Raw genomic sequence first — 25616 nt, forward strand, 5'->3', positions numbered from 1 at the left:
ACACTTTTCCACTTTGCATCAGTCCATCTTAGATGAGCTCGGGCCCAGCGAAGCCGGCGGCGTTTCTGGGTGCTGTTGATGAATGGCTTTCGCTTTGCATTGTAGAGTTTTAACTTGCACTAGCGACTAACTGTAGTTACTGACAGTGGTTTTCTGAAGTGTTCCTGAGCCCATGTGGTGATGTCCTTTACACACTGATGTCGGTTTTTGATGCAGTACCGCCTGAGGGATCGAAGGTCACGGGCATTCAATGTTGGTTTTCGGCCTTGCGTGCAGTGATTTCTCCAGATTCTCTGAACCTTTTGACGATATTATGGACCGTAGGTGATGAAATCCCTAAATTTCTTGCAATAGCTCGTTGAGGAATGTTGTTCTTAAACTGTTCGACAATCAGCTCACGCATTTGTTCACTAAGTGGTGACCCTCGCCCCATCCTTGTTTGTGAATGACTGAGCATTTCAGGGAAGCTGCTTTTATACCCAATCATGGCACCCACCTGTTCCCAATTAGCCCGTTCACCTGTGGGATGTTCCAAATAAGTGTTTGATGAGCATTCCTCAACTTTCTCAGTCTTTTTTGCCACTTGTGCCAGCTTTTTTGAAACATGTTGCAGGCATCAAATTCCAAATGAGCTAATATTTGCAAAAAATTACAAAGTTTACCTGTTCGAACATTAAGTAACTTGTCTTTGCAGTGTATTCAATTGAATATAGGTTGAAAAGGATTTGCAAATCATTGTATTCTGTTTTTATTTACGGTTTACACAACGTGCCAACTTCACTGGTTTTGGGTTTTGTAGAATGAAATGAAAATACTCAAGTAAAGTATAAGTACCTCAAAGCTGTACTTAAGTACAGTATTTGAGTAAATGTACTTTGTTACTTTTCACTGCTAATCAAGCTTCTTCGTGTAGCAGCAGCTTACCTGAGTAAATGTGCATGAACGTCACATATATTGTTTGAGAATAAACCAGTTTAACTTAGTTACTACAACATTAAAGTTACTTGGTAATGCATCAGTTATTATGTTCTGGTAATCATAATATAACACTGACAGGGGCCATTTTTGATAATGGGTTCTCTTACTTTGGATACTTAAAGTACAGTTTGGTGTAAATCCCTCTGTACATTTTAGTAAAGTAAAGTTTCAAAGAGCTGATGTGGGACTTTTACGTGCAGTGGAGTATTTTCATAGTGACGACTTACTACTTTCACAACTGTGTTTTGTCCATCATTGTTCATAAGATGAGACCTCCAACTAGTTTCTATTCGTTTAGCTCAGAGCTCTGGTATTTACAATGATAAGTGAAGGCATCACACCCTAATTGCTGAATCATTTCTGTAACTGTGAAGATTTACAGGCCAGTTGTGGTTATGATTTAGTATGACACACAGCTGGTGATTAAAACAGAGAGAAGTTCAACAGGAAACTTATTTGAAACAGTCATATTTGTTTTGGCAACTACAGACACAGGCCAACTGATAAGACCTGCACAGTAACACAGGGCTGTGTGTGTGTGTGTGTGTGTGTGTGTGTGTGTGTGCGCGCGCGACATTACACTTTAATATACAGGCATCTTGAATTAATAAATGTTTACTGTGTTGATTTGAGGTCTCTGTGGAAACATGATCTCCTCTTTGATAGTCATTACACTACTTGAACTGTATTTTACACTCTAAGTGTCCATTAACTGCAAAGAGGCAACAATCAATTCAAATTAACTAATTCATGAACTTATAATCAGTTTAGGACCACTGCTGTGTCTACAGTGCATTTTGCAACAGTAATGTGCTCTGTCTTTGTCCTAAATCGTGTTCATAATGACATTATTTACATGGAAAAGTCTTTAAAATTGTGAAATATACTCTCTGAGAACCTCTTTAGTTGATGCACTCCCCGGCCACCAGGGAGTGCCATGCAGAGTCCTCATGAAAACCACATACTGGGTCAAACTAACCTGCACACTGGCCCACAGCCTGCCTGAAATGGTGTTAAATGCCTGCTGTATGAGAAATATAGGCCAGTTATAGAGATACCTCAGAAATATCTGAACCATGCAAACCCTCTACTTGGTACTTTCCCTTCGGTTAAACATCTCACTGCCACCATGACACTCACCCTAACACTGGTTACAAGCACATGCACTTTGTCACACTTGAGGCCTGAGTATTATGGTTGCGCTGTTGTATTAGTTGTATTGCTGCTGTATAGTTGTGGCAGTGGGTTTTTGCAGACACTCTTCACTGTGGGTGCTTGTGGAGCTCGAACAGTGACAGTAAGTTTTGGCATCTAAAATAAAAATTGGCATTGAAAAACAAAACAGACATTAAAAATACCTTTTTTTAAATTTTATTTTGATATGTTTTGAATTTTTGTGGGGTTTTTTAGTGTCACTCATGTCACAGTGTCATGTTTTTTTTTAAATTAATTAATTTTTTTAATTTTTATTTTACAGTGTCACTGTGTCATTTATACAGTCTATGGTCACTGTATTGGCATGGAGGTGAGGAGTTTGAGTGTGGAGCTAGAACAGTCACAATGCATTTTGACAAAAATAAAAGTTGCCACTGGAAAATAAAAACACTGAAGAACATTTAATAGGCATTAAAATATGCTATTTAATTTCGATTTTTTATTATTATTATTATTATTAGTAGTAGTAGTAGTAGTAGTAGTAGTATTTATCTATTTTATTTATCTATTTATTTTATTTTTTTCAACATCTTTTTTTGAGACTTTTTTTCAAACACATCAGAAAACTAAACATTACAAAATAAAATAAAAGTCATTTTTAATGCCTGTGTTTTATTTTTTAGTGCCAAATTTTATTTTCAATGCCAAACTTAATGTTACTGTCACTAGGCAACACAACATGACTAACTGATTTATAAAAGGTCATTTTGTGGATCAACTATTCCTTTAATAAATCCAAACAATCAACCAAGTAAATGAACAGACGAGCAGCCTGTGAACAGAAGTACACATTTTAACCTTCAACAGAATAATTTCAATTTTATTTCATTTTGTTTCACATGGATCCCATATAATAAGAATACAGTAGAATTCTGGAGAGTCTTGGATAATTTTTTTTTGTTCTCTGACTTATCATTATCGTAAATACTAATATGAATACATCATACACAATAAACACAGCACTATCCAAAGGCGTAGAGAGAGTATCACAAGACATCATTCACCACTAACAACAGAGTATATATTTCATTTCAGCATATTTATAAGAGCTACAGTGAAAGAGAGAGAAAGACAGAGAGAGAGAAAAATAAACAGAGGTGGGGGGGACTAGAGGAAGAGAGAAAGCCAGGTGCTTCTACACCGCCTGAATCAAAATAAAACCTGATTTTAAAAAACAAAAAGAGTGAATCCAAGGCTGTGCGATGGATCGATATATACTAGAGATGGACGACAATTCATCCTGATGAGGACTGTGGAAGCAAAACTACCAATCAAGACACATCTCTTACCATTTGGCAAACACGATCTTGTATATCCAAACAGAGGATTGGCAGTAGGACAGGCATTTATATCTGAAGAGAAGTAATTATTGCAGCACGTACTTTGTGCTTTGAGTAGAATATAGTAGAGCTGCTGTATGTGCTGTGCAGTAACCACTACGATGGAACAAACATACCACGGTATTACTGTGTAGTCTAACTTTCCTGCAGCTTTAAGCCTCTCAAATATGTTCAGGGATGCTTTAGGATATAAGGATGCATGCAGTTAAGTTCGCCTTCAGAGAGAGAGAAGAGACAAAGAAGGATTGAGGATGCAGGAGAAGTATATATGGAGACGTATTGTTCAGACTGCCTCATAACAATATGTGTTCACTATGGCATAACCAAGGTCGTTAATATACTTTGTTCTCATGTTAACGCGTACGTCACTGATTACAGCGTGATAGAAACACCGGTTAAAAAACTATATGACTCTGTCTTCCAACTTTCCGGACCACGTAACAGGCGATCAAAACAGGACGAGGGTTCATTCACAAAATTAGTTCGATGCCATCACATAAATCCAAACGAATAAACAAACACACACACGTCGCTAAGTCTGTTGTTCACTGCCCCCCCGATTGTTCACGATTTTCATACTGATAGCACACTATAGCAGTTTCTGAGACGGCACAGCAAATATGAGATGCTACCATGCTCACTAAGTTTTTTTTTTACTTAACTCTAATGCAACTTTTGATCTTATATGTGAGGATTTAAAATGTTCTGTGTATCACAAGAGTTCATCCTCGCTTGACAGTGATATTTGATGGAAAAATATATATAAAAACATAAATAAAACGACCTACTGCTATCATCTATTCACTGTTATTACTATTAATCACTCTGCTCACTTCTTTTATTAATAATCTGTTGTTCTTTTTGCCGTATTTTCAGCACCCTTCACCACATTTCATTCCAATGATGCTGATCAAATGAAAAAAACATAGAAAAAGATGTTCATAGATTCTGAGATGAATAAATGAAAACATCATGATTGTTTAAGGGGATTTGAGGGGCAAAGGCTAAACTATGTGAGCTCCTAAACAGAACCAAAGTAAATGCAATTGAATAACTCTGTGCTCAACATTTGTTGTATAACAACTTATATGGAGTGCACAATTATTCAACTGTGTACATATAATCATATATATCAACATGTTGATATTTACACAGCACAGACAAATACATTCTCCCAAGTTAATATTACTACAATTTTTTTCCCCCCATAAATGTAAGTCTTTTCCGTTACAAGATTTCTCTTAAATGTTCGTCAACGAATGTTTTGGTATTTGTATTCAAGTTTTTCTCGTATAACCAAACAGACAATCCTCTGTTGTCTTCTACAGTTAAATACATCACGAGAATAAACATCATGTTACAGAAAAGGACCCATTACTCCCCCCCGACCCACCCAGTGGTGTCTCCCCTCCCCAGGCCCCACCAGTTTCTGCCCTCCATGCCTCCCTCCCTCCGCCTGTCAACTCACAGATACACAAACAGACAAACAGAGGAGTGTGGAAATGCAGGTGGTGGTCGAGAGCCACACTCCGAAATCACAAGGTCACCCTGGGTAGAAGGAGAAAAAGTAGAGAGGAGAGGGAGACAGAGGGAAGGAAAATATTAAACACAAGGCAAATGACTCACATGTTGAATATACAAACAAAGCTACAACCCAACAAATATGGGATGTTCAAAGCTGATCTCATCATTTTTCAAACGCCCTTTGCAGTTGCAGGTGGCTCCTCCTCCGTGATGATATTCAGTAAAGGTTAAGTAACCACATCCATGCCTGAAAATGACAGCGGCACAGTGTATGTATACAAGGGACTGGGGCTTGTTGCACAAAACACCTTAATTTTTGTTCCGTCAGTATAACACTTAAGGTGTACATGACATACCCTTCTCTTATTTTTTTTTTCCAATTTATCTCTATAAATTCAGCCACGTTGCAGTTAAGATGGAGTCAATGTCATGTTTTTGTCCTCACTTTGGTTACTAAGGTCCAACAGTTAAGCAAACTTTAATCTAAAGTACAAGCAGTTCCTTAGGGCAAGATCAAGATAATGAGAAAAACTTAAATTCTTAAGTAAACATTTTAAATAAACCTTAAGAACAAGACTTAAGGGTGTTTTGTGCAACCAATTTCATCTCAAGGAACCCTTAACTCTGACTTAAAGGAAAACTTAACTGAAGGTGCAACCGGCCTCTGTTCTGTATTTATCAGGAGAGGGGGGGGTGGCTGGGGTGTGTTCATTTTTTTCAATAAATTAGTTATTAGATTTTTTGTTAAAAATTAAAAGTTGAAGATGCAAAAGACTTGTTTTTTACTCTTGTTGTGCATGCTGGTTAGTTTAGTCAACAGTTTATTTTTGGCCAAATTTAAATGAAATGTAGAATAAAGTGTGTTTGATGAAATATCACTATTTGAAGCTCAGATTTGTTTTTGGTTTTCTGACAGAAGCATTCATTGCACATAACGAGTCCAAGGACCACTGGAAATTTGAAAATAAACAACAATTATTTCTGTTTTTTCAGTTTCTTTTCAGAGTTTCTGGCTATCATAAATGGTGTAATTTTGGCAATTTTTTAAGACATAATACTTGGGAGACATTAATTCTTTAAAAATATGTGGCAAATAAATACAAAATACAGACATTTAAATCTGTATGCCTCTCTCCTAAGCCAAGATTAAAAAATCTTAAGTCACTCTCCAGTACTTCAAACATTTTTTCGAGTGCCTCCCCCTTTTTGCACCACCCCCTTCACTCATAAATACGAACAGTCCCAATAATAATGTAAATGTATTACAAAAAATATATGTTAAAACCCACAGTGGTTATTAAAGAAAGGACACAAACTTACATTTAAAGCCCCTAAAAATTGGTTTCAAATCTTATTTATTTCTCAAGAAAATTAAATATCCACCACTAAATAAGCAGCTACCAAAGCTTAAGTTCAAAATTACATCCTTTGTTTTTTTTTTTTTTTTTTTTTTGTAAATATTAAACATTTTCTCATTTCTGTCATATGTATGATGTCAGATGTTTGTAATAAATGTGGCCAAAGTTTCAAATAACGAGGTAAATGTATGTGAAATGAATTCCTGTGAGCAAAAACCTCAGGGTTCCTACTGTTTCCAACATTTTTTCTACTTTAGTGACGAGATGAGGTCAGCTCTTGATGAATTTCTTCATATGGTCATCTGCTCCAGGCACACTAATGCAAGTGTTAATGTTACATACACTGCTACATGTACCAGTGAGGAGAGCAGAGAGAAAACTTTGGCAGAAATGTTTGCGTTCATGTAGGATCCCATCGGTAAAAAGGTTTTCATGGCCGTTAAAATAACACTGAAACACCAGATAAGAGGTCAAGATCTAGCTGATGGCTCTGTCTGGACATTTCACAATCTTTGAGGACTGAGTGCAGATTTAGCTGATCAGGCAGAGCACTGGGCCTCAGAGCACTTCACCAAAAAGCTCTTTCACTCACAGCTGTAAGACTGTTACAGTTGGAGAATAGAGGAACTGAAAGAGCAAATAAAGGAGGTGAGTGCATATGGGTCTGCCGCGACCGGCTTGAGGCGGAGCAGGCTCACGGCTTAAGTGTTTGCCACTTTCTTTTTCATTTTAACCCACACCATGATCTTTTCCTGACCCTAACCAAGTGGTTTTTGTGCCTAAACCTAACCAGACCTTAACCACAGGGCATCATGATGATTTCGGAACGGACTTCGGAACAATGAGTTTAATACGGTCGAACCAATGGGCTGTTGAACCAATGGGCAGTTCCTGTGCATATAGCTGGACAAGACCTCAGCGTTAAAGGGGCTATTCTATATGCTATATGCTTTGCAAGTTTAGCACAACTTCCATTAAGGTTGAGCGATGTCAACCAAACTGGCTTATGACAGTGTCCAAAGTGAAACATTGCAATGGATGTGCAATGGATGTTTTCGCTAAGGAAATTAGCATCAGCATTATCACAGTTAACCAAAAACTGTAAATGCAGCTGTGCTAACTAAGCTTGCAGCTAGCTAGCTTAGTAAGTATGGTGGTAGCTGGCTCCAAAAAAGCCAAACTTGAGGCTTCAAAACATCTATCACTCTTTACAGTCTATACTTGTAAACAGTCCATATGTGCTAAATGTTTCACACTCACCATCCTGCAGCTGTAGTTTGGCTGAATGGGCTCACATTTGATTAGAGTAGGAGGTGGGCTGCTGCTCATAGCCCTGGCTGTATCCTCCCTCCTCACTGTAGCCTCCCTGCTGGCCGTACTCGGGCTGGTATCCTCCCTGGGAGCCGGCGTAGGGATCCTGCTGAGCATAGCCTCCCTGGGCGAAGGAATCGGGGGCGGGCTGCTTTTCCTGTGATGGGACATATGTGCCAGAGAAGGCGGCCAACCAGCCAGTCTCCTTGAACACAAACCACAGGTTTCCTATCCACAGGATCAGGTTGCAGAAGCCAAAAGCCTGTGGAGCAAAGAAATGTTCGGAGACACGCGTTCATTACTGTTTCTGTTCCCACATCAACTCTTCATTTAGTTTCGATGAGTGTGAAGCATGAAGGACGTACCACAGAGGTGTTGAGGCCGGAGACCTTGGGGTCGTAGACTTCACGGCAACGATTATCTGGTTCGTCACAGGCCGAGATGAGAGTGATGACCCTCTCTGGATCGGTGGCTGTTTTCACATCTGACAGGCCTTTAGCCCAAGCACATGAGGACACCAGCCACATAAAGGCAAATACCGCCGTCACAACAAAGTCCTGCGGATCAGCAAGATGACACAATCACTTTTATGACCAACAGCAACAACTAGATATAACTGTAACACCAGTTCTTGTATCACATGTATACGGTGTAAATAAACTCACAATCTGGGGTCCCTTGCAGTTTTCACGGTACTTCTCCAGTATGAAACAGTATACAGAGAGGGCTGCCATAGAGTAGAGGAAGGAGAAGACACCGATGGTGACAAAGAACTCAGCTGAGGAGGAGTAGTCCCCGACCAGGAATAGACGCTCGGGATTCCCTCCCTTACAGGTGGGGGCATCAAAGTAAACCTGATGGAGCCTGAGCACAGCAACAGAGACGGAGAGAGAAGTGAGAGAGTGCAAGAAGAGCTGAGAAAATAAACTTTGTGACGTCACTGATTGCTGTCTGAGATTTTTTTTTTTTTCAGTTTACATTGATAATATACGTTTGTGTAAAAACGATTAAAGCAATCCATAACAAAATAATGCTGAATAATGCATTTTAAAGGAGTAGTTCGAAATTTTGGGAAGCACACTTATCCGCTGTCTTGTCAAGAATTGGATGAAAAAATTGATACCTTCCTCATGTCTGTTAATTAGATATGAAGCTACAGCCAGCAGCACAACCTTGTAATTTTTACTTGTCGGGAGACCTTCTAATTTATTCATTTGCTTGTTATTACAATTGAGCAGAGTCATGCTAGCTGTTCCCCACTGTTTCCAGCCTTTACGCTAAGCTAAGCTAATCGTTCACAAAATGTTGAACTATTCCTTTAGCAGTATCACATAAAAACTGTGTTGTTCGGACTCTCGTTGCAACTCGAAAACAGGAATGGCCCAATCTACAGCCAGTGTTTGGTTTGTCTGTTTTGTGCTACTGTAAAAACATGTCAGTGCAACATGCAACAATCTCCATAGATGAGAACCCTATGAAGATATAAATGGATCATTCTATGGTAATAAAAACACAGGTGATTATACACTGGAGAAAACATACTTTTTTTGGATTACATTTCAGCCAATATATCCAACTAAATCTTTCATACTGGACCTTTAATCTGTTACAATTCATAAGGGTCTACAGTTGATTTTTACCGCTTATTTCTGTCACAGTGGTGACAATAACTTGTGAGTGACACATACCTGAACGGATATTCAAATTCTACTTCTATGCCTAGATCACTCTCCGACCGGTTTTTACACTCCACGCTCATCTTGAACATGCCAGAGTAACTGCCACATGTCGAGAAGGCGAAGATCGCAAAGATCTGTGGGAGAAAAGATAAAGGAGAAAAGACATTGTTAAATGACAAGTCTTCACCACCACCTGCATCAGACCACTGCCCCCCTAAGATTATATCTCAACAGTTTTACCACAAAGTATGACTTTCTTGACCTTAAAATTTATGTTTTAAATTCTTTAACAACATATTTAGATTTCATGTTACAACTCAAACGGGAACAAAAGATAATATTTCTCTCCTCATTCACTGCCATTCATATTTTTTTCGATCTAAGGTCCCATGAGCTTCACCGGAAGGGGCGTGACTTCAGCACTCTATTACTCCACCTTTCATGCCTGTGACTTTCTGTCGCTCCAAACATGGCACGCAGGCCAAAGAGAGGACTAATGTGAGTGGTATATGGACTTTTCCATTTCCAATTTACTAGGACTGCCCCCTGATAACCGACCAAGCGTCAACCAGAAAGGTCATTAGTCAGCAAGATTTCAAAAAAACCTAGATGACTGGACCATGTGGGAATTTAATTTGAAAGGACAGACGCAGGAAGTGGCCACGCTCAGCAGTCAGACAGGAGTCAGGTTAATTTCCAGAGCTGGTACCTGCGGTTATTCCACAGGCTAGTTAATAACATGTCGGGCAGGAAATCCAAAGTGTGGGATCATTTTGAGAAGGTGAAGGACGAACCCAAGGTGATATGTAAACTCATCTTCATTGGTCGACTACAAACATGACGTATCATCTGAAACATGGAAGTAGCTACATGCCCATTAGCCCACAGCGTCATTAACAGGCGGCTCGCTCAGTGTGTGATGTGCACTTGTAGATAAAATATAGGCCTATGTTAATGAAGGTTCATTAGTACGGTTTTGTATTTTTCTGTAATGTAGCACAGTGTTAACAATGTTACTGATACTATTCTTTCTCACACCTTCAACTCAAACCATTGTGTTGCCCTGCCCAAAATATATAATCTAACAATTAAATTAATATCGTAAACATGCGAGTGACTAGTCGACTAATGGCCCTAAATGAGGACTGTTGGTCGACTAGAAAATGTCTTAGAAGGGTCAGTTTTTTCAGACGTGGTGAGAAATCTGAAGTCATCTGGTGACCTCTGACATCACACTGACAATGCAATAACACAAGAAAGGAGCCCCGGTGACAAAACAGGTGAGAGCTCATTTACACTGGGAGCTGCAGACTGCTGCTGCTTTCACCACCTGCAATGTCTCAAGCAGATTGATCCTCCACCAATCACAGCAAGTTGCTGAGAAATGCACACAGAGTGCAAATCAATGCAGCGTTATCACCGGGTTACACGGTGAGGGCTGCGCCTGTTGCCATGGTTACCATTACAATTGGTTTTCTGTAGATGTTTTATAGTATTTCTATGTATCTGTTGTGGTACAACAGCGATTGTGCTTTTGTCAGGTCGCCTGTTACTTCAGGTGCACACAGAGTCTTGTTCTTCAGCTCCTACTAGCTGTCACGTAAACCACGGCACAAACAGGCATGCGTGGAGATAAACACATACACACACACACACACACACACACACACACACACACACACAGCAGATTAGACGACTAAGACTATTTTTACCACACCCTCCCTACGCTGCGGGCCAGATCCGATTGGATAGAAAATCCAGCTATTAATCTGACTGTGGTGCTCCACCATCTGTCAGCAAATACTCAACTACAAGCTACTGTAAAGCCAGTCACAACACACACAAAGCCACACCCGGACACGTGAGCTGGTAGCACACACACACACACAGGCACGTCTTGTAGTGCTGTCTACCTGCTGCAGGCTTCAACACACTAAACTATTTACAGTAATCTTTCAGCTACTGTGAGTTGGAGTCTTGTTTGTTGGATTCACACACCGGCTGCCTCATTGTGATCACGTCCTCCTCTGTTCCTGCAGGGTTTATTTTATTTTCTAGTGTCCTCCTCTCCCAACACCTCAAACACCTTCCCTCCCTGGTGGAAGGCTAATTAACAGGTTTTAATAACCAATGCAAATGACTGTGGATGTGCTGAAAGTGGCAGTGTGTGTGGGAGGGGGAGTGGAGCCTGCTAATAAACAACACAGTTTATTATCAATTTCGAGCAAGAGCAAAAACTGCCATCTGGAGTGGAGAGTTTCCACATTATTATTACAATGTTACTCGGAACTGAGGACACTCATCCTGCAAATCTTCATCAATATTTGAGCTTTATTGCGTTTTTGTGCCGGCACACCTGAACCAGAAAATGCTGCTCTGAATGCACCGTGGATGCTGACTAATTCTGGTGTCAGTTCACGTTTTATTCTTGATGTCACGTCTGTTTAAAAACAAAATGTGAGCTGCGTTTTATGTTCTCTTTAAAGCCCATGCTGTGTAATAGGATGTAATGCTGCAGCAGCTGTGCAATTAATCAATACCTTCAGCATGTGCAGGGAACACAACTGCAGTGTCGGCGCAATTCTTAACACTGTGCGCATAGTGGTACACTGAATCCTAAAATACACATCATGTCGTCCATCTTTTGCTGTTTAATAAAAACCCTTATGGCACTGCTGAGGCTGTTTTCACTTTTAGGACTGTTCAGAGGTTTTAGAGCTCCCAGTGTCCATTTCATTCTTTCATTATCCCTCTGAGATGGTGAGAGGTTAAGATTTAATGAGAGGGATCAATATGGAGACCAACAACACTTTATGTCCCAGCTGTCTTCTTCTTCTTCAGAGACATTTTGTGGGAAGTTAAAACACTAGCAAAGGCTGGATTCTCTATTTTAGAGATAATGTCAGCAGCGAGCCACACTGCTGCTTCGACTGAATCATCCTGCAGTGATACAGTGTTATGAGTCAACAGATCTGGATCACACTGACATGAGGAATCAATAGGTGGAGCAGCATATTTACACACTGATTAATATAAATGTATCAGTTGTGCACACATTCTTGTATTTTTTTTCTTTCTGATGGTGCTTTCAGACCTAGAGTTGTCTTTCTTTGGTCTGAATCAGGGACTAGTGTTGTTTTAAAGTTGCATAATTGCTCAGAGTTGGTTTGTGTTCTCACGGCAGCATTTACAAGCGGACCAGATAAAATTCTTTGCACGATAAAGCTGCTCTGTTGAAGAAGAGTACACTTGCAAGATAAATGTGACACTTTCTAATGTCACAATGGAGGGACAACTACGCAGGTTGATTTTAGCGCTGCTCATCGTGGACTATATTGCTGTCATTGTTCATTTTAGTCAAACCATACAGTTTGAAAACGAGGCGCGGCTCCAACTAGAAAACAATGTTTTGATGCATTGGATGTGCTGAATGTGCATATTAAGGCAGTACAGGAGGAGGTGCACATTAATAATCCTCCAGGACTGTAACATGCTCATGTTTAACCCAAACAATGTGTCATGTGACTGCAGTTGGTTCGGATCCAGGTCAGAACACGTTCGAACCGCACCAGAGTTCATTTGTAACCGGACTGAGACCACCTCTTCAAGAAGGTCTTGATCCAGTTGTTTTGGTGTGCACCTGATAACGATTGCTGTGTTCACACCTGCCCAAAAGAACTGCACTTCAGGGGCAAATGAACTTGAGTTTGATTGAACCAAACCAAACAGGGCAGGTGTGAATGCACCCTAAACTGCAAGTGGGTGTGGTTTAAATTGGAAATGGCGGGATACTAACTGGAAGTTAATTTAAACCTGAACTCAGTATGATTTGATCAGAAGTTTCTTTAATTATTATTTATTAGAAAACAGTTTACAGAACAATCTCACTGTTGAGCTTCAGATTATTTTTTAGCACAAGAGCAACTGAACACAGCTATCTAAATATGAATTTTCCCTCATCACAAGTGCGGATATTGCCAAATTTTATTTGTACTCATAAAAACTACACTACCTGTACAGAATACCTATTTCACCTGAATTTTAGGCCCAACCCTAGAAAAAAAAACAACATGTAGACATCATCATGTTACATTAACACAGATATCTACTGTCTTTCCACATGCACATATTCAGTGCATATATTCCCCCCCAGTTGAAAAATCTGAACTTCAGCTACCAATTTGCGTTGGGAAAGCCAATCAGCATTGAGATGCTCCAGAGATGTATGATGCTGAGGACAGCATGCATATGAAGCGTTATTCAGTGTGATAACGTGAGTAACATGATGTGAAAATTTGCATTGCATTTAGTGTGAACACAACATAGCGTTTACATCTCTCATCCATGAGTAGATGCACCCTTCCTTGTGTGTGCTGATACAGTTAGCAGGTGTAGGTTGCTAGAAAGAAAATAGTTCCTACATGAAACTGCTCACAACAAGGTCTGTGGATTATCTTGAGTAACCTTGTCATGACTTCAGGAAATGGACATTGCTGTTGAGTTTTTCAAATGTTTTTTTGGGCGCTTTGAGCACCACAAGCCGAGTGACATCTTGTTTTATTTGACTGGAGAGAAGGCAGACATCTCTATGGTTGATATCGTAAACAATCTGCAACTCACACCAGAACAATCTAGACTGATGAATAGCACTACAGGTAAGAGGAAAAAAACATTTATTTTTGATTTTAGGGTGAACTGTCCCTTTAAAGGACCACCAAATCTGTCACAATTCATCCTGAGTGGGACATAAATGTCTGTACCAAACTATACATCAATCCATCCAATAGTTCTTGAGATATTTTCCAAAGATGGTGGAGCAACAGACTTCCCTGAAAACAAGCAGCAGGACAGTGAATCTAAACGGGAGGCGCCAAACAACAATTAAGAGTTGTACTTTTATGGTGATAGATGAGTGGAAGGAGTGATGGGGGAGGAAGAACAGGGCCGGCCAGACTGAGAAAAGAAATGGTGGCACACTGAGTGTTAGGTGCCATGGTAACACTATTGGCAGCATCACACAGTGAGGAGGCAGCGGAGGCTGGTCGGTTTCTACGCCTCCTGGTATGCTGGATGGTTGTCAGCTCTTCTGTGCTGAGAAGATACACAATCTCACACACACTCAGACTCAAACGATCTGTCTGCTGCTGCTTTTCTCACAGTGCCTGTCTGTCTGTCTTTCTCTGTGAAAACTGATCCACAGATCAATAAGAGTACCAACTGTAGAGCCTGACTGATGCTGGATATTTGAAGCTAGATAGTGACATTGATATCTGAAAGGTACAAAAATCCATTAACACTGATCATTTTTCACATAAGTTCATAACATTTAGATATGGATTTTCGATTTTGAAAGAATTACTGTCTTATAAATCACTGTTGCAATCATAATAGTGAATAAAAAATCATATCTTTGGTATTCATGCACTGCAATTTCTTGTTAGCTATTGTCCAACATATTCACCAGTATCACCTGATCTGCTAATATCTGATTTATCACCCTAATATCAGCCAAGTTATCTTGGTCTAGTCAATATTCTGGTGACATTAAAGGAACAGCGTGTCAGATTTAGAGGGATTTAGTGGCATCTAGTGGTGAGGATTGCAGATTGCAACCAGCTGAACCACCTGGTCTGTTTTTGTTTTTTTTTTTACTAAGAGTCAAATTATCTGCAGAGGTCTATTCCTCTCCAAAACAAATGGACCAGGTGATTAAAACTGGAGAACACTAAATAAATCCGTTTCATGTTACAAATCAGTGTTTCTCCAACACTGTTTGGCACATCGCAGACAGGCAGCTAATCTAGCACTTGCTAACATGTGCCCAGTTTTATGTTTTACTGCGAGCTGAATTATGAGCAGAGGTCTCTTCCTCTCTAAAACAAATGGACTGGGTGATTTAAACCGGTAAAAACACTTAATTAAGCAGTTTCATGTTACAAATCAGTGTTTCTCCGATGCAGTTTGGCATTCCAGAGATGGCTTCCTAGCCTAGCACCTGCTGATGTGTGCTCACTGTTTTTCTTTGATAATTTAAGATCCAGACGTTCAGGAGGTTTTTACTGCGAGCTAAATTATCCACAAAGGTCTCTTGCTCTTCAAAGTATTAAAAATGCTGAATAAAGCAGTTTCACAATAAAAAAAAGTTTTTCTGATGCTCTTGTCGCACTGGGGGCCGACACAAAAACGCAAAAATGCAAAAATGTGAATAGCTCTATCTACAGCCAATGTTTGGTTTGTCCGTTCTGGGCTACTGTAGAAACATGGAGGTGCAAAGTGGTGGACTATGTGGATGAGATCCCACTCACTATGTAGATATAAACATCTCATTCTACGGTAAGAAAACCAAAACAGTTCTAATTTTCAGGTGATTATACTCCAAAGAAAACATACTTGTTAGATTATATTCCATTTCTGCCAATATATCCTTCACACTGGACCTTCACATATTTCCAAATTTGATGATTTTATGCCAAATCATTAAAAGATTCACTTGTTTATTTGCAACAAAGTCACTGAAGCCCATCCCTGCAGGAGGGTTAGCAGCTCTTTACATGCAGACATTCAGCCAAAAGCACAAAAGCGCAGAAATAAACACAAGCTGTGTGAGCCTTCACTAGAGGCCCTGGAGTAATAACCTCAGAGAGTCACTGAGTGTCTGAACAGCAAAAGCCCCTGAGCTACAACAAAATCAACAGCCTTTATTACACATTAGGGACGACGGCAGAGCGAATCAGGCTTCATGTTCTCACAAACAGCCTTTTTTTATGAGTCAGAGAGTGAAATTTGTATGCAGATGAAATTCAGCATAGCAGTGTAGCGGTGGAGGCAGGAGGCTGTTTTGGTTGAGCTCCATACATCAGCTTTATTTGGGAACTCGATGTCTTCCAACATCCATCAAATCTCAGCTTTGTCAGCACTATTCCCCAGAGACAAGGAGAGACTGAGAGAGGGTGGGTGGGGCGGGGTTGGGCGGTGAGGTGGGCAAAGCTTCATGAGTCACACATACTGAGTGCTGTTTAAATCTCACACATGAAGAGAAAACACTGGTGCAAAAAAATGTAATTTTAACCTCAATTTTAGACAAAATCTTTACACAAATCCCACAATCTTGACTGGTGTCAACTGATCTGACTTCTAACTGCACATACTGACCACAACAAAAATCCAAAAAAGGTTTGATTGTACCACACAGAAGCATCTTTGTCATCGCTGCCCGTTTCCACAGAGAGAGGGGGAGGCTTCTCTCTCCCCACCTACAAAACACTGCTGTGCATGCCCATATTAATCCAGAAAGAGCAGCAGCTCCAGCAGCCCCTCCTCTAGTGTGACGCTGAGGCACGCAGACCCCTCTGACAGATGATTCATGGGCCCTGGCCTCCTGAGCGCGCCTCCTGATTGGCTGTTTGGCTCGCTGTGACCCAAGGAGGCAGTGATGAGGTGCTGGCACACTCACACAGCTCCAGGGAAGGACTACAGAGTCATGCAGTACACTCATGCTCTCTGACTGTTCTCTCGCATATCTGCAGAGCCCATTACAGTGTGCGACTCTGTTGGAGCCGCTATGGCACGCACGTTTCCATCTGGGCCGTGTTGAGTGCCATCACATGCTGAGGATCAGGGATGCAGCTAATAATTATGGGACCAGTGTGCAGGAAGGGCATCCCCATCTCAAATTCTTTCTCATCTATCGACCCTGCTCAAGGACGAAGGTTTTATTACAACACTGGGGGAGGGACACGTATGAAACAAGGAGTCGGGGTTGGGAGGGAGTGTCAAACAATTTCCTGCACTATGGTGAAATCTGGTGGAAATGTCTTTAATGCTAAAAATAAAAGTCCTCTGCTACTTTCATGTTTTCATTGGGAGAGGGGGGCAAACATACATGTTCTACATATTGCTGGAGATGTGTTTGCTGCATCCCCCTGAAATCTACAGAAATTTCCTGCATTCTGGTAAATTTAGGGGCCACTGCATAAATTCATGGTGGAAATGACTTTAATTCCATCAAAATAAAAGTCCCTTGCTACCGTTTTTTGGTGATGGTGTCTAAATACTGAGAGGGTCCCCTATATCCACCCTAAAATCTACGTCTATGCCAAGGGTGTAGGTTTCAGTCCAACACTTAGGAGGACACACAGGAAATTGGGGGTCCTCCTTCAGGGAATTTCAGCATCAAACACTTATTTTCCTGCATTCTTGTGATTTTTTATGCACAATTGGGGCCTTTTGTGCATAAATTTATGGTGGAAATATGCTCTTGTTTGTTTTTGCGGTGAGGCATATGTACATGTTTTGCATACTAATGGGGATGTGTCCCCTGTGTCCCCCCTAAAATCTACGTCTATTCCAAGAGCATAGGTTTTGTTTCAACACATAGGAGGTAACATAGGAAATGAGTTCGGGGCCCTCCCTCAGGAAATTTTGAGCGTCAAATAGTTGTTTCCTGCATTCTGGTGAATTTTTATGCGCCAATTTGTGCCTTTTCTGCATCAATTAAGAGTGAAAATGTCTTAAACTCCTTTAAAATAAAAGCCCTTTGCAACCCTCATGTTTTTATTGAGGGGAATATACACTGCTCAAAAAAATAAAGGGAACACTTAAACAACACAATGTAACTCCAAGTCAATCACACTTCTGTGAAATCAAACTGTCCACTTAAGAAGCAACACTGATTGACAATCAATTTCACATGCTGTTTTGCAAATGGAATAGACAACAGGTGGAAATTATAGGCAATTAGCAAGAAAGTTGGTGACCACAGACCACTTCTCAGTTCCTATGCTTTCTGGCTGATGTTTTGGTCACTTTTGAATGCTGGCGGTGCTTTCACTCTAGTGGTAGCATGAGACGGAGTCTACAACCCACACAAGTGGCTCAGGTAGTGCAGCTCATCCAGGATGGCACATCAATGCGAGCTGTGGCAAGAAGGTTTGCTGTGTCTGTCAGCGTAGTGTCCAGAGCATGGAGGCGCTACCAGGAGACAGGCCAGTACATCAGGAGACGTGGAGGAGGCCGTAGGAGGGCAACAACCCAGCAGCAGGACCGCTACCTCTGCCTTTGTGCAAGGAGGAACAGGAGGAACACTGCCAGAGCCCTGCAAAATGACCTCCAGCAGGCCACAAGTGTGCATGTGTCTGCTCAAACGGTCAGAAACAGACTCCATGAGGGTGGTATGAGGGCCCGACGTCCACAGGTGGGGGTTGTGCTTACAGCCCAACACCGTGCAGGACGTTTGGCATTTGCCAGAGAACACCAAGATTGGCAAATTCGCCACTGGCGCCCTGTGCTCTTCACAGATGAAAGCAGGTTCACACTGAGCACATGTGACAGACGTGACAGAGTCTGGAGACGCCGCGGAGAACATTCTGCTGCCTGCAACATCCTCCAGCATGACTGGTTTGGCAGTGGGTCAGTAATGGTGTGGGGTGGCATTTCTTTGGGGGGCCGCACAGCCCTCCATGTGCTCGCCAGAGGTAGCCTGACTGCCATTAGGTACCGAGATGAGATCCTCAGACCCATTGTGAGACCATATGCTGGTGCGGTTGGCCCTGGGTTCCTCCTAATGCAAGACAATGCTAGACCTCATGTGGCTGGAGTGTGTCAGCAGTTCCTGCAAGACGAAGGCATTGATGCTATGGACTGGCCCGCCCGTTCCCCAGACCTGAATCCAACTGAGCACGTCTGGGACATCATGTCTCGCTCCATCCACCAACGCCACGTTGCACCACAGACTGTCCAGGAGTTGGCGGATGCTTTAGTCCAGGTCTGGGAGGAGATCCCTCAGGAGACCATCCGCCACCTCATCAGGAGCATGCCCAGGCGTTGTAGGGAGGTCATACAGGCACGTGGAGGCCACACACACTACTGAGCCTCATTTTGACTTGTTTTAAGGACATTACATCAAAGTTGGATCAGCCTGTAGTGTGTTTTTCCACTTTAATTTTGAGTGTGACTCCAAATCCAGACCTCCATGGGTTAATAAATTTGATTTCCATTGATAATTTTTGTGTGATTTTGTTGTCAGCACATTCAACTATGTAAAGAACAAAGTATTTAATAAGAATTTTTCATTCATTCAGATCTGGGATGTGTTATTTTAGTGTTCCCTTTATTTTTTTGAGCAGTGTACATGTTCTAAATATTGAGATGGACATGTCCCCCTGCGCCTCCTGATATCTGCAGCTGTGCCAAAATGTATTCATATTTACATTGCATGCATATACTGAATCAAATGATTCAAAATGATAGTATGATGGTGAAAAAAAGCCCAAGGTGACCTCCTCATAGAGCTCATTTTGTTAGGGCATCAGTCTAAAACCCAAAGATATTCAGTTTACGACAATATACAACAACAAAAAACATTAGATTCGAACATTTGATGAGCCAGAACAAAACATTTTTGGACATATTTCCTTCATAAATGACTAAAATGTTTTCAAAGTAGTTGCAGCTCTAGAATCGATTTTGCTCACTCTGTTGATTATGCAAACCGGGTGCCGAAACCACAACCACAAACCACAACCAGCCTGAACCAGTTCATTACATCACATCACATCACATCAGGGTTTATATCATAACATGAGAAAAGATACATTTAACAGGCCTTCACTTTGCTGTGGGGCCTGTGTGGGTAATTAGTACCACTATTCCCACCACTGTGGTGCCCCAGCTGTAGAGCACGAGAAAAAAATTGCAATACAGAGGCACCACTGTTAACCCTGCAGCCTCGTCAGTATGAGCATGCTCTGTTTTATGAAAGATATCTTTGACTGTAGGACAACATCCTGAATGTCCAATCCTCTAAAAATGTCTGCTCTTGGACGGATCGTCATGAAAGGAGGGCTGAAACTAACCAGTATTTTCCATGGATATGCATTATTGTGTAGTTGATGAATGCCCAAGCTGATGCCATCTTATTGGTTGTTTTGTGTGACTAACAGACCAAAAGCCAAAAAATAACCAGCTACTAATTGTATAAGAAAAAGAGAAGCAGTAAATACTAACCCTTGAAAAGCTGGACCCTGGAAGTGTTAGAAAACTAATTAAAGCTACAGTTGGTAACCTTTATTAAAAAAACTTTTTGTCATATATGCTGAAACTGTCACTATATCCACACAGCAGAGGATGAGACAGATGATTTGTATAGAAAGGTCATGTTCCTCGGCTTCCTCGTACAGTGCCGAAGTCACGCCCCTTCCGGTAGAGCTCATGGGACCTTAGATCGGAAAAAATATGAATGGCAGTGAATGGGGAGAGAAATATTATCTTTTGTTCCCGTTTGAGTTGCGACATGAAATCTAAATATGTTGTTAATGAATTTAAAACATACATTTTAAGGTCAAGAAAGTCATACTTTGTGGTAAAACTGTTGAGATATAAGCTTTTTAATTAGAAAGACTCAAGAGTACACAGGAGGAGGTCGCGTATGTGACGTTATAGCTTTCGCTCGCAGTAACTCAAAGCTGCTGGAAGCGAGCGAAAGCTATGACGTCACATACGCGACCGCCTTCTGTGTAGTCTTTCTAATTACGTTTTTTCAAAAGCTTATATCTCAACAGTTTTACCACAAAGTATGACTTTCTTGACCTTAAAATTTATGTTTTAAATTCATTAACAACATATTTAGATTTCATGTCGCAACTCAGACGGGAACAAAAGATAATATTGCTCTCCCCATTCACTGCCATTCATATTTTTTCCGATCTAAGGTCCCATGAGCTTCACCGGAAGGGGCGTGACTTCAGCACTCTATACTGCTTCTCATGACATCACTGCTCTCAAGCAGGTGTCCATCATTTCAATCACTGCTCGTGAACTGCGGTTGGACGGTCAAACTAGGCAGCGCTGATCAAATATGAATCAATATTCTGTTACTGCAATGCCTATTTCTCAAACATATTTTAGTGTACTGTTTAGCTGTAGTATGAGATATCTGTGACCTGGCTGCTATGTTAGAAACAGTCAAGCTGAAACGAAGCACCAGCCAATTTTACAGCTAAACAGTACACTAAAACATGTTTCTGAAAACATTTGAGGCAAGAAATATGCAATGCAGTAACAGAATCTTGATTCATATTCGATCAGCACTGCCTAGCTTGACATTTGGCCGCAGTTCACGAGCAGTGATTGACATGATTGACAGCTGTGTTAGAGACTCCTCAGCTCTGACGGGTTGTTTTCGTTCACATGCGGTAATGCCATGAGAAGCAATACAAGGAGGCCGAAGGACATGACAAGATTCTGTTACTGCATAGCCTTTTTCTTGCCTGAAATGTTTTCATAAACATATTTTAGTGTACTGTTTAGCTAAAAAATGAGAACATTTTTAGCCCAGCTGGTGCTTCGTTTCAGCTCGACAGTTTCCACAATGGCCTCTGGTTCACAAGTATCTCATTTTACAGCCAAACAGTACACTAAAATATGTTTAAATAGGCATTGCAGTAACAGAATCTTGATTCATATTTGATCAGCACTGTCTAGTTTGACAGTTCGACCGCAGTTCACGAGCAGTGATTGACATGATTTACAACTGCGTTTGATACTCCTCGGCTCTGATTGGTTGATTTTGAGCCATGGTACATTCTAGCAAATGCTGTTAAAAGCGCTACGATGATGAGGAAAGTGATTTTTTTCACAGACTATCTTTCTCATGCACACTAGTGCCAGTTTTATCAAATATGCCAGAAAGTTATTTTCTATTAAAGCTACCAACTGAAGCCTTAATCAGTTAGTAAAATAGTTGCAGTAGATTGATTAATCACCAAATTCTCTTAACCCTAAGTGGAACTGGAACTGTGAAAATCATTTTTTTTACATTATCTGTCTGATTATGGACAGGGTGAAATATCTTAAATAGATCCTGTTAAATGATATTCCATGAAAAATAAACAAGAAAAACAAAAAAATCTTTCAGATAGAGACATTTTACAGCCCCTGATGTAGATTACATAATTCAGTAAATCTACTTAAACTGCTCTCTTCATAGACAAACTACTGAATGACTAGTTTCTGGCTCTATCTTTTGGTGGAGGAGACTGAGCACATGAAACAGAGGTAATGAACTGTTCCAGTATGCAGAGGTCACATCCTCTGAGAAGGATTTGACAAATTGTCAGTATATTCCTCGGTGGACTGACACCGTGTTACTACAGCAGTGACGTAATACATCCTGCTGGTGTCTCCTGCTCAGGCCTGCTGGGGCAGTATCACATTATCAAGTTATAAGAAGGGACTCCTCAGCATTAAAGCTCACTGTTTGAATACAGTTAAAAGAGTAATTATTACACATCAGGTGGAGCTGTAATGTTTCTGGAGAAATAAAAACATCTGATGTGAAACCCTCACGAGAGAGGGTGTATTATTCTCTAAGAGTGGAGATTCATATCCATCATTAAATCCCACACAGCTTCATGACCTCTGCCTGACAGAAGGTCACACATCCGTCAGTCAGGAGCATGACAACATAATTTATTGCAAACGATACAAGCTCCAAGTGGTTTATCCATCACAATATGTAATTGTTTTTAATAAATGGAAAATTCATGGAATAAAATATGTAAAACACAGAACTTACCCACTGTAGAACTTTGATAAATCCCAACGGTTGTTTGATTACCGTGAACTGCCCTTGGGCCACCAACTGCCAAAAGAAAAACAAGTCGTCAATTAGGGGCTGTTTGTTATTTATGAGAGGGGAGGAGGTGGTGCAAAACAGGAGGTGCTTAAAATATTGTGTTTTAAGATTATTTTTGGGGTGTTTTTTGCCTTTATTGACAGGACAGCTGTAGATACACAGGAAGTCAGAATCTATCCCAGTCCGCTGCAAACACTCAAACTATTTGGGGGCGCAAACTCCACCAGGTGAGTTAGGGGTCGCCACAAATGATGTTTTAATCACTGGAGAGGGAGTTAGGTTTTTTTGATCAGGTTTAGGGGTGAGACATTTAACTTTAAATTGTCATATTTTGTATTTAAATACCCTCAGAAACCCACAAGTGGGTTTGAAAGGCATGTTTTCTCTAAAAAAAATATCCAAAATCACACCATTTATCATCGCCTGAAACTGTGTGGTGAAGGGAGGGTCATGCATTTTTTCACAGTCACTCAGGGAGGCTCAAGGAAAAATATTTATGGCATAAAAATGGCAGCACCCACTAGCTCACCTGGTAGAGCAGGCACCACCCCCTGATAACTAAAGTACAGTCCCTTAGCAGAGTTGTTATTTTTAATTTTCCCTCTGACTCCTGCTCTCACTGTGTGAAATCACGATGCACGATAATGGTGACATAATGACGCTGATTAAAAACATGGACCTAATTACCTCAGTCTCGTGTAGCCCACAGGCCAGTGTGGTCTGCTGCTGGCACCTGCAGGTGTTTGTTACATGGCAAATATCTGCAAGTGACTCACAGCTGGCATCTTTGTGGGCCTGAGAGGTGATGCACAACTACAATACAGTCTCTTTAATATTGACTGAGTGTGTGTGTGTGTGCGTGTGGGGGGGCTCCTGCCAGCATAACAATTAATTAAAGCTGATTAACCCACTGTTTCCTCAGCTCTCTCGCTGCACACTTCACAGCAGCATTTATTTTTTCCAGTATAAATTTGTGCGCAAATCTCGCGAAATCTGCGCGCTGGAGGAGACATCAAAACAAGCATTTATGCGCAGGTGAATGCGACACCGCAAAGAAGGCGGTGTGTCCCTGTGTGCATCAATAAATGGCCGCACTGGAAATAAAGCAGCAGCAGCATCAGTGATGGTTTCTCTCCCTCTGTGGGGCTTCTATCACTCTCATTGTCTCTCCAGCAGCTGCATCCGTATGAAACAGATGACGCATGTCGTGAAACATCCATCCAAACACTTAAGTCAAGCCAGCCCTCAATTTGAAACATTTGGTCAAGCCAGCCCTCACGTTGTTTTGCGGTGCGCGCATATACTACACATTACGGCAAGAGCGAGAAAGGGCTGATTTCAAAGTAAAACCAAGCTTCCAAAACGACCTCAGGGTGCAGTAAAATTAAGCAATATCGCATGAGAGGGAGTGATGTTGTACTGTATATCGTCACGGCTTCGATTCGGTCGTAGGCAAACAGACTGTCTTATTCTTCGGTCACGTCAAAGGAAAGCCTTCTTGGCTTTGAGACAATCTAACACAGCTTTCTGGGAATGAGGAGCTGGCCGCGGACATGGAGATGCAGGAGACCGTCCTCCTCTGTGGTGTCGGGGCCTACTGCGGCTATCTGAGCAAACCGAGGGGCCTTAGAAATTAATCATGTTTGTTATCTTAGCAACAGCCGGCTAATTGAGACGCGAGCAGCCTAAATCAATTAGCAGAATCCCCTGAGATAATAGGCTACATCCTCTCCTTGCTTTGCTAAATGTCATTGCTGCAGAAATCTCTGGACATCCTACACATTTTTTGGACAGTCAGCGGGCCGCTCCATCACACAGACTGCAGCATCAGTGCTGGAAAAAAATGTCCAATTACATCGCGCTCTGTCGTGCATTTACACCACTACAGTTATTTATCCTTTTAGGATAAATGCATAAATCATAATTCCGACTCCAAGTCAATCGAAAGCTCTGCATTAAAAACCCTTCAGCTCGGCGCATCCTTGGCAAAAAACAATTTAATTTAAGCGCACGACAAAAGACAATGAGGCAAATTAAATGAACAGCAGCTTCCGAACAAAACAATAATGAAATAGATGATTTTCTCCCCCCAAAGCCTTACCTGGTTTACAACATCCATCTTGGCCGCTTACTCGCTGATAAGAGGATCAGAGAGGCGGAGGGAGGGAGGCGTCTCATCCGGAACAGCCCAGGGGAGGCTCCACAGGGAGGGAAGAGCCGGACTGCGTCACGAGCAGGGAGAGGACGTGTGAAGCGTCGTGACGTCAGATAAACCATCGGACGTGGAGTAAAGACGAGATGTCTGTCCAATCAGCAGCGCCGCTTTATTCTAAGGGCAGCTTGAGATTGAGCCTGAGGGTTATAATGCTGAGAGGAGGCTGTTCACGCTTTAGTAGACACAAGGAGGGATGTAAAGGGGGAATATAAAGGTCAGTGGAGGTTCGTGAACCGCTGCTGGTCATTAACACCATCAAATGTCAGCTGATTGTATTTTTAGAAGAATGTATTTTCCTTCAGTGAAAACCTTGTGGGCAAATCTCACACTGCACATAATCGGGGGGAGTTCAAGAAGATTTCA

At 41.3% G+C, this 25616-nt stretch overlaps 1 protein-coding gene across 1 annotated transcript; it reads right to left on the bottom strand.

Annotated features, from left to right (window-relative positions):
- Positions 1-2984: 2984 nt before the first annotated feature.
- sypb (synaptophysin b) lies at positions 2985-25274 on the bottom strand. Its single transcript, XM_033629659.2, has 7 exons — positions 25140-25274; positions 22979-23044; positions 9415-9539; positions 8392-8590; positions 8092-8283; positions 7676-7988; positions 2985-5081 (listed from the first exon to the last, which is right to left on the bottom strand). Exons 1-6 carry the CDS (start codon positions 25155-25157, stop codon positions 7707-7709), a joined length of 882 nt encoding a protein of 293 aa, XP_033485550.1. The 5' UTR covers positions 25158-25274; the 3' UTR covers positions 2985-5081; positions 7676-7706.
- Between the last annotated feature and the right edge of the window lie 342 nt (positions 25275-25616).

The sequence above is a fragment of the Epinephelus lanceolatus genome, chromosome 8, assembly GCF_041903045.1.
Source record: "Epinephelus lanceolatus isolate andai-2023 chromosome 8, ASM4190304v1, whole genome shotgun sequence".
NCBI classification, from domain to species: Eukaryota; Metazoa; Chordata; class Actinopteri; order Perciformes; family Serranidae; genus Epinephelus; species Epinephelus lanceolatus.

Excerpts from the sequence above, each read along its gene's own strand:
- sypb (XM_033629659.2), bottom strand. Across the intron at positions 9,540-22,978 it reads TTATCAAAGTTCTACAGTGG|ATCTTTGCGATCTTCGCCTT; the intron begins GTAAGTTCTGTG and ends TTTCTCCCACAG. Across the intron at positions 8,284-8,391 it reads ACTGCAAGGGACCCCAGATT|GACTTTGTTGTGACGGCGGT; the intron begins GTGAGTTTATTT and ends GCTGATCCGCAG.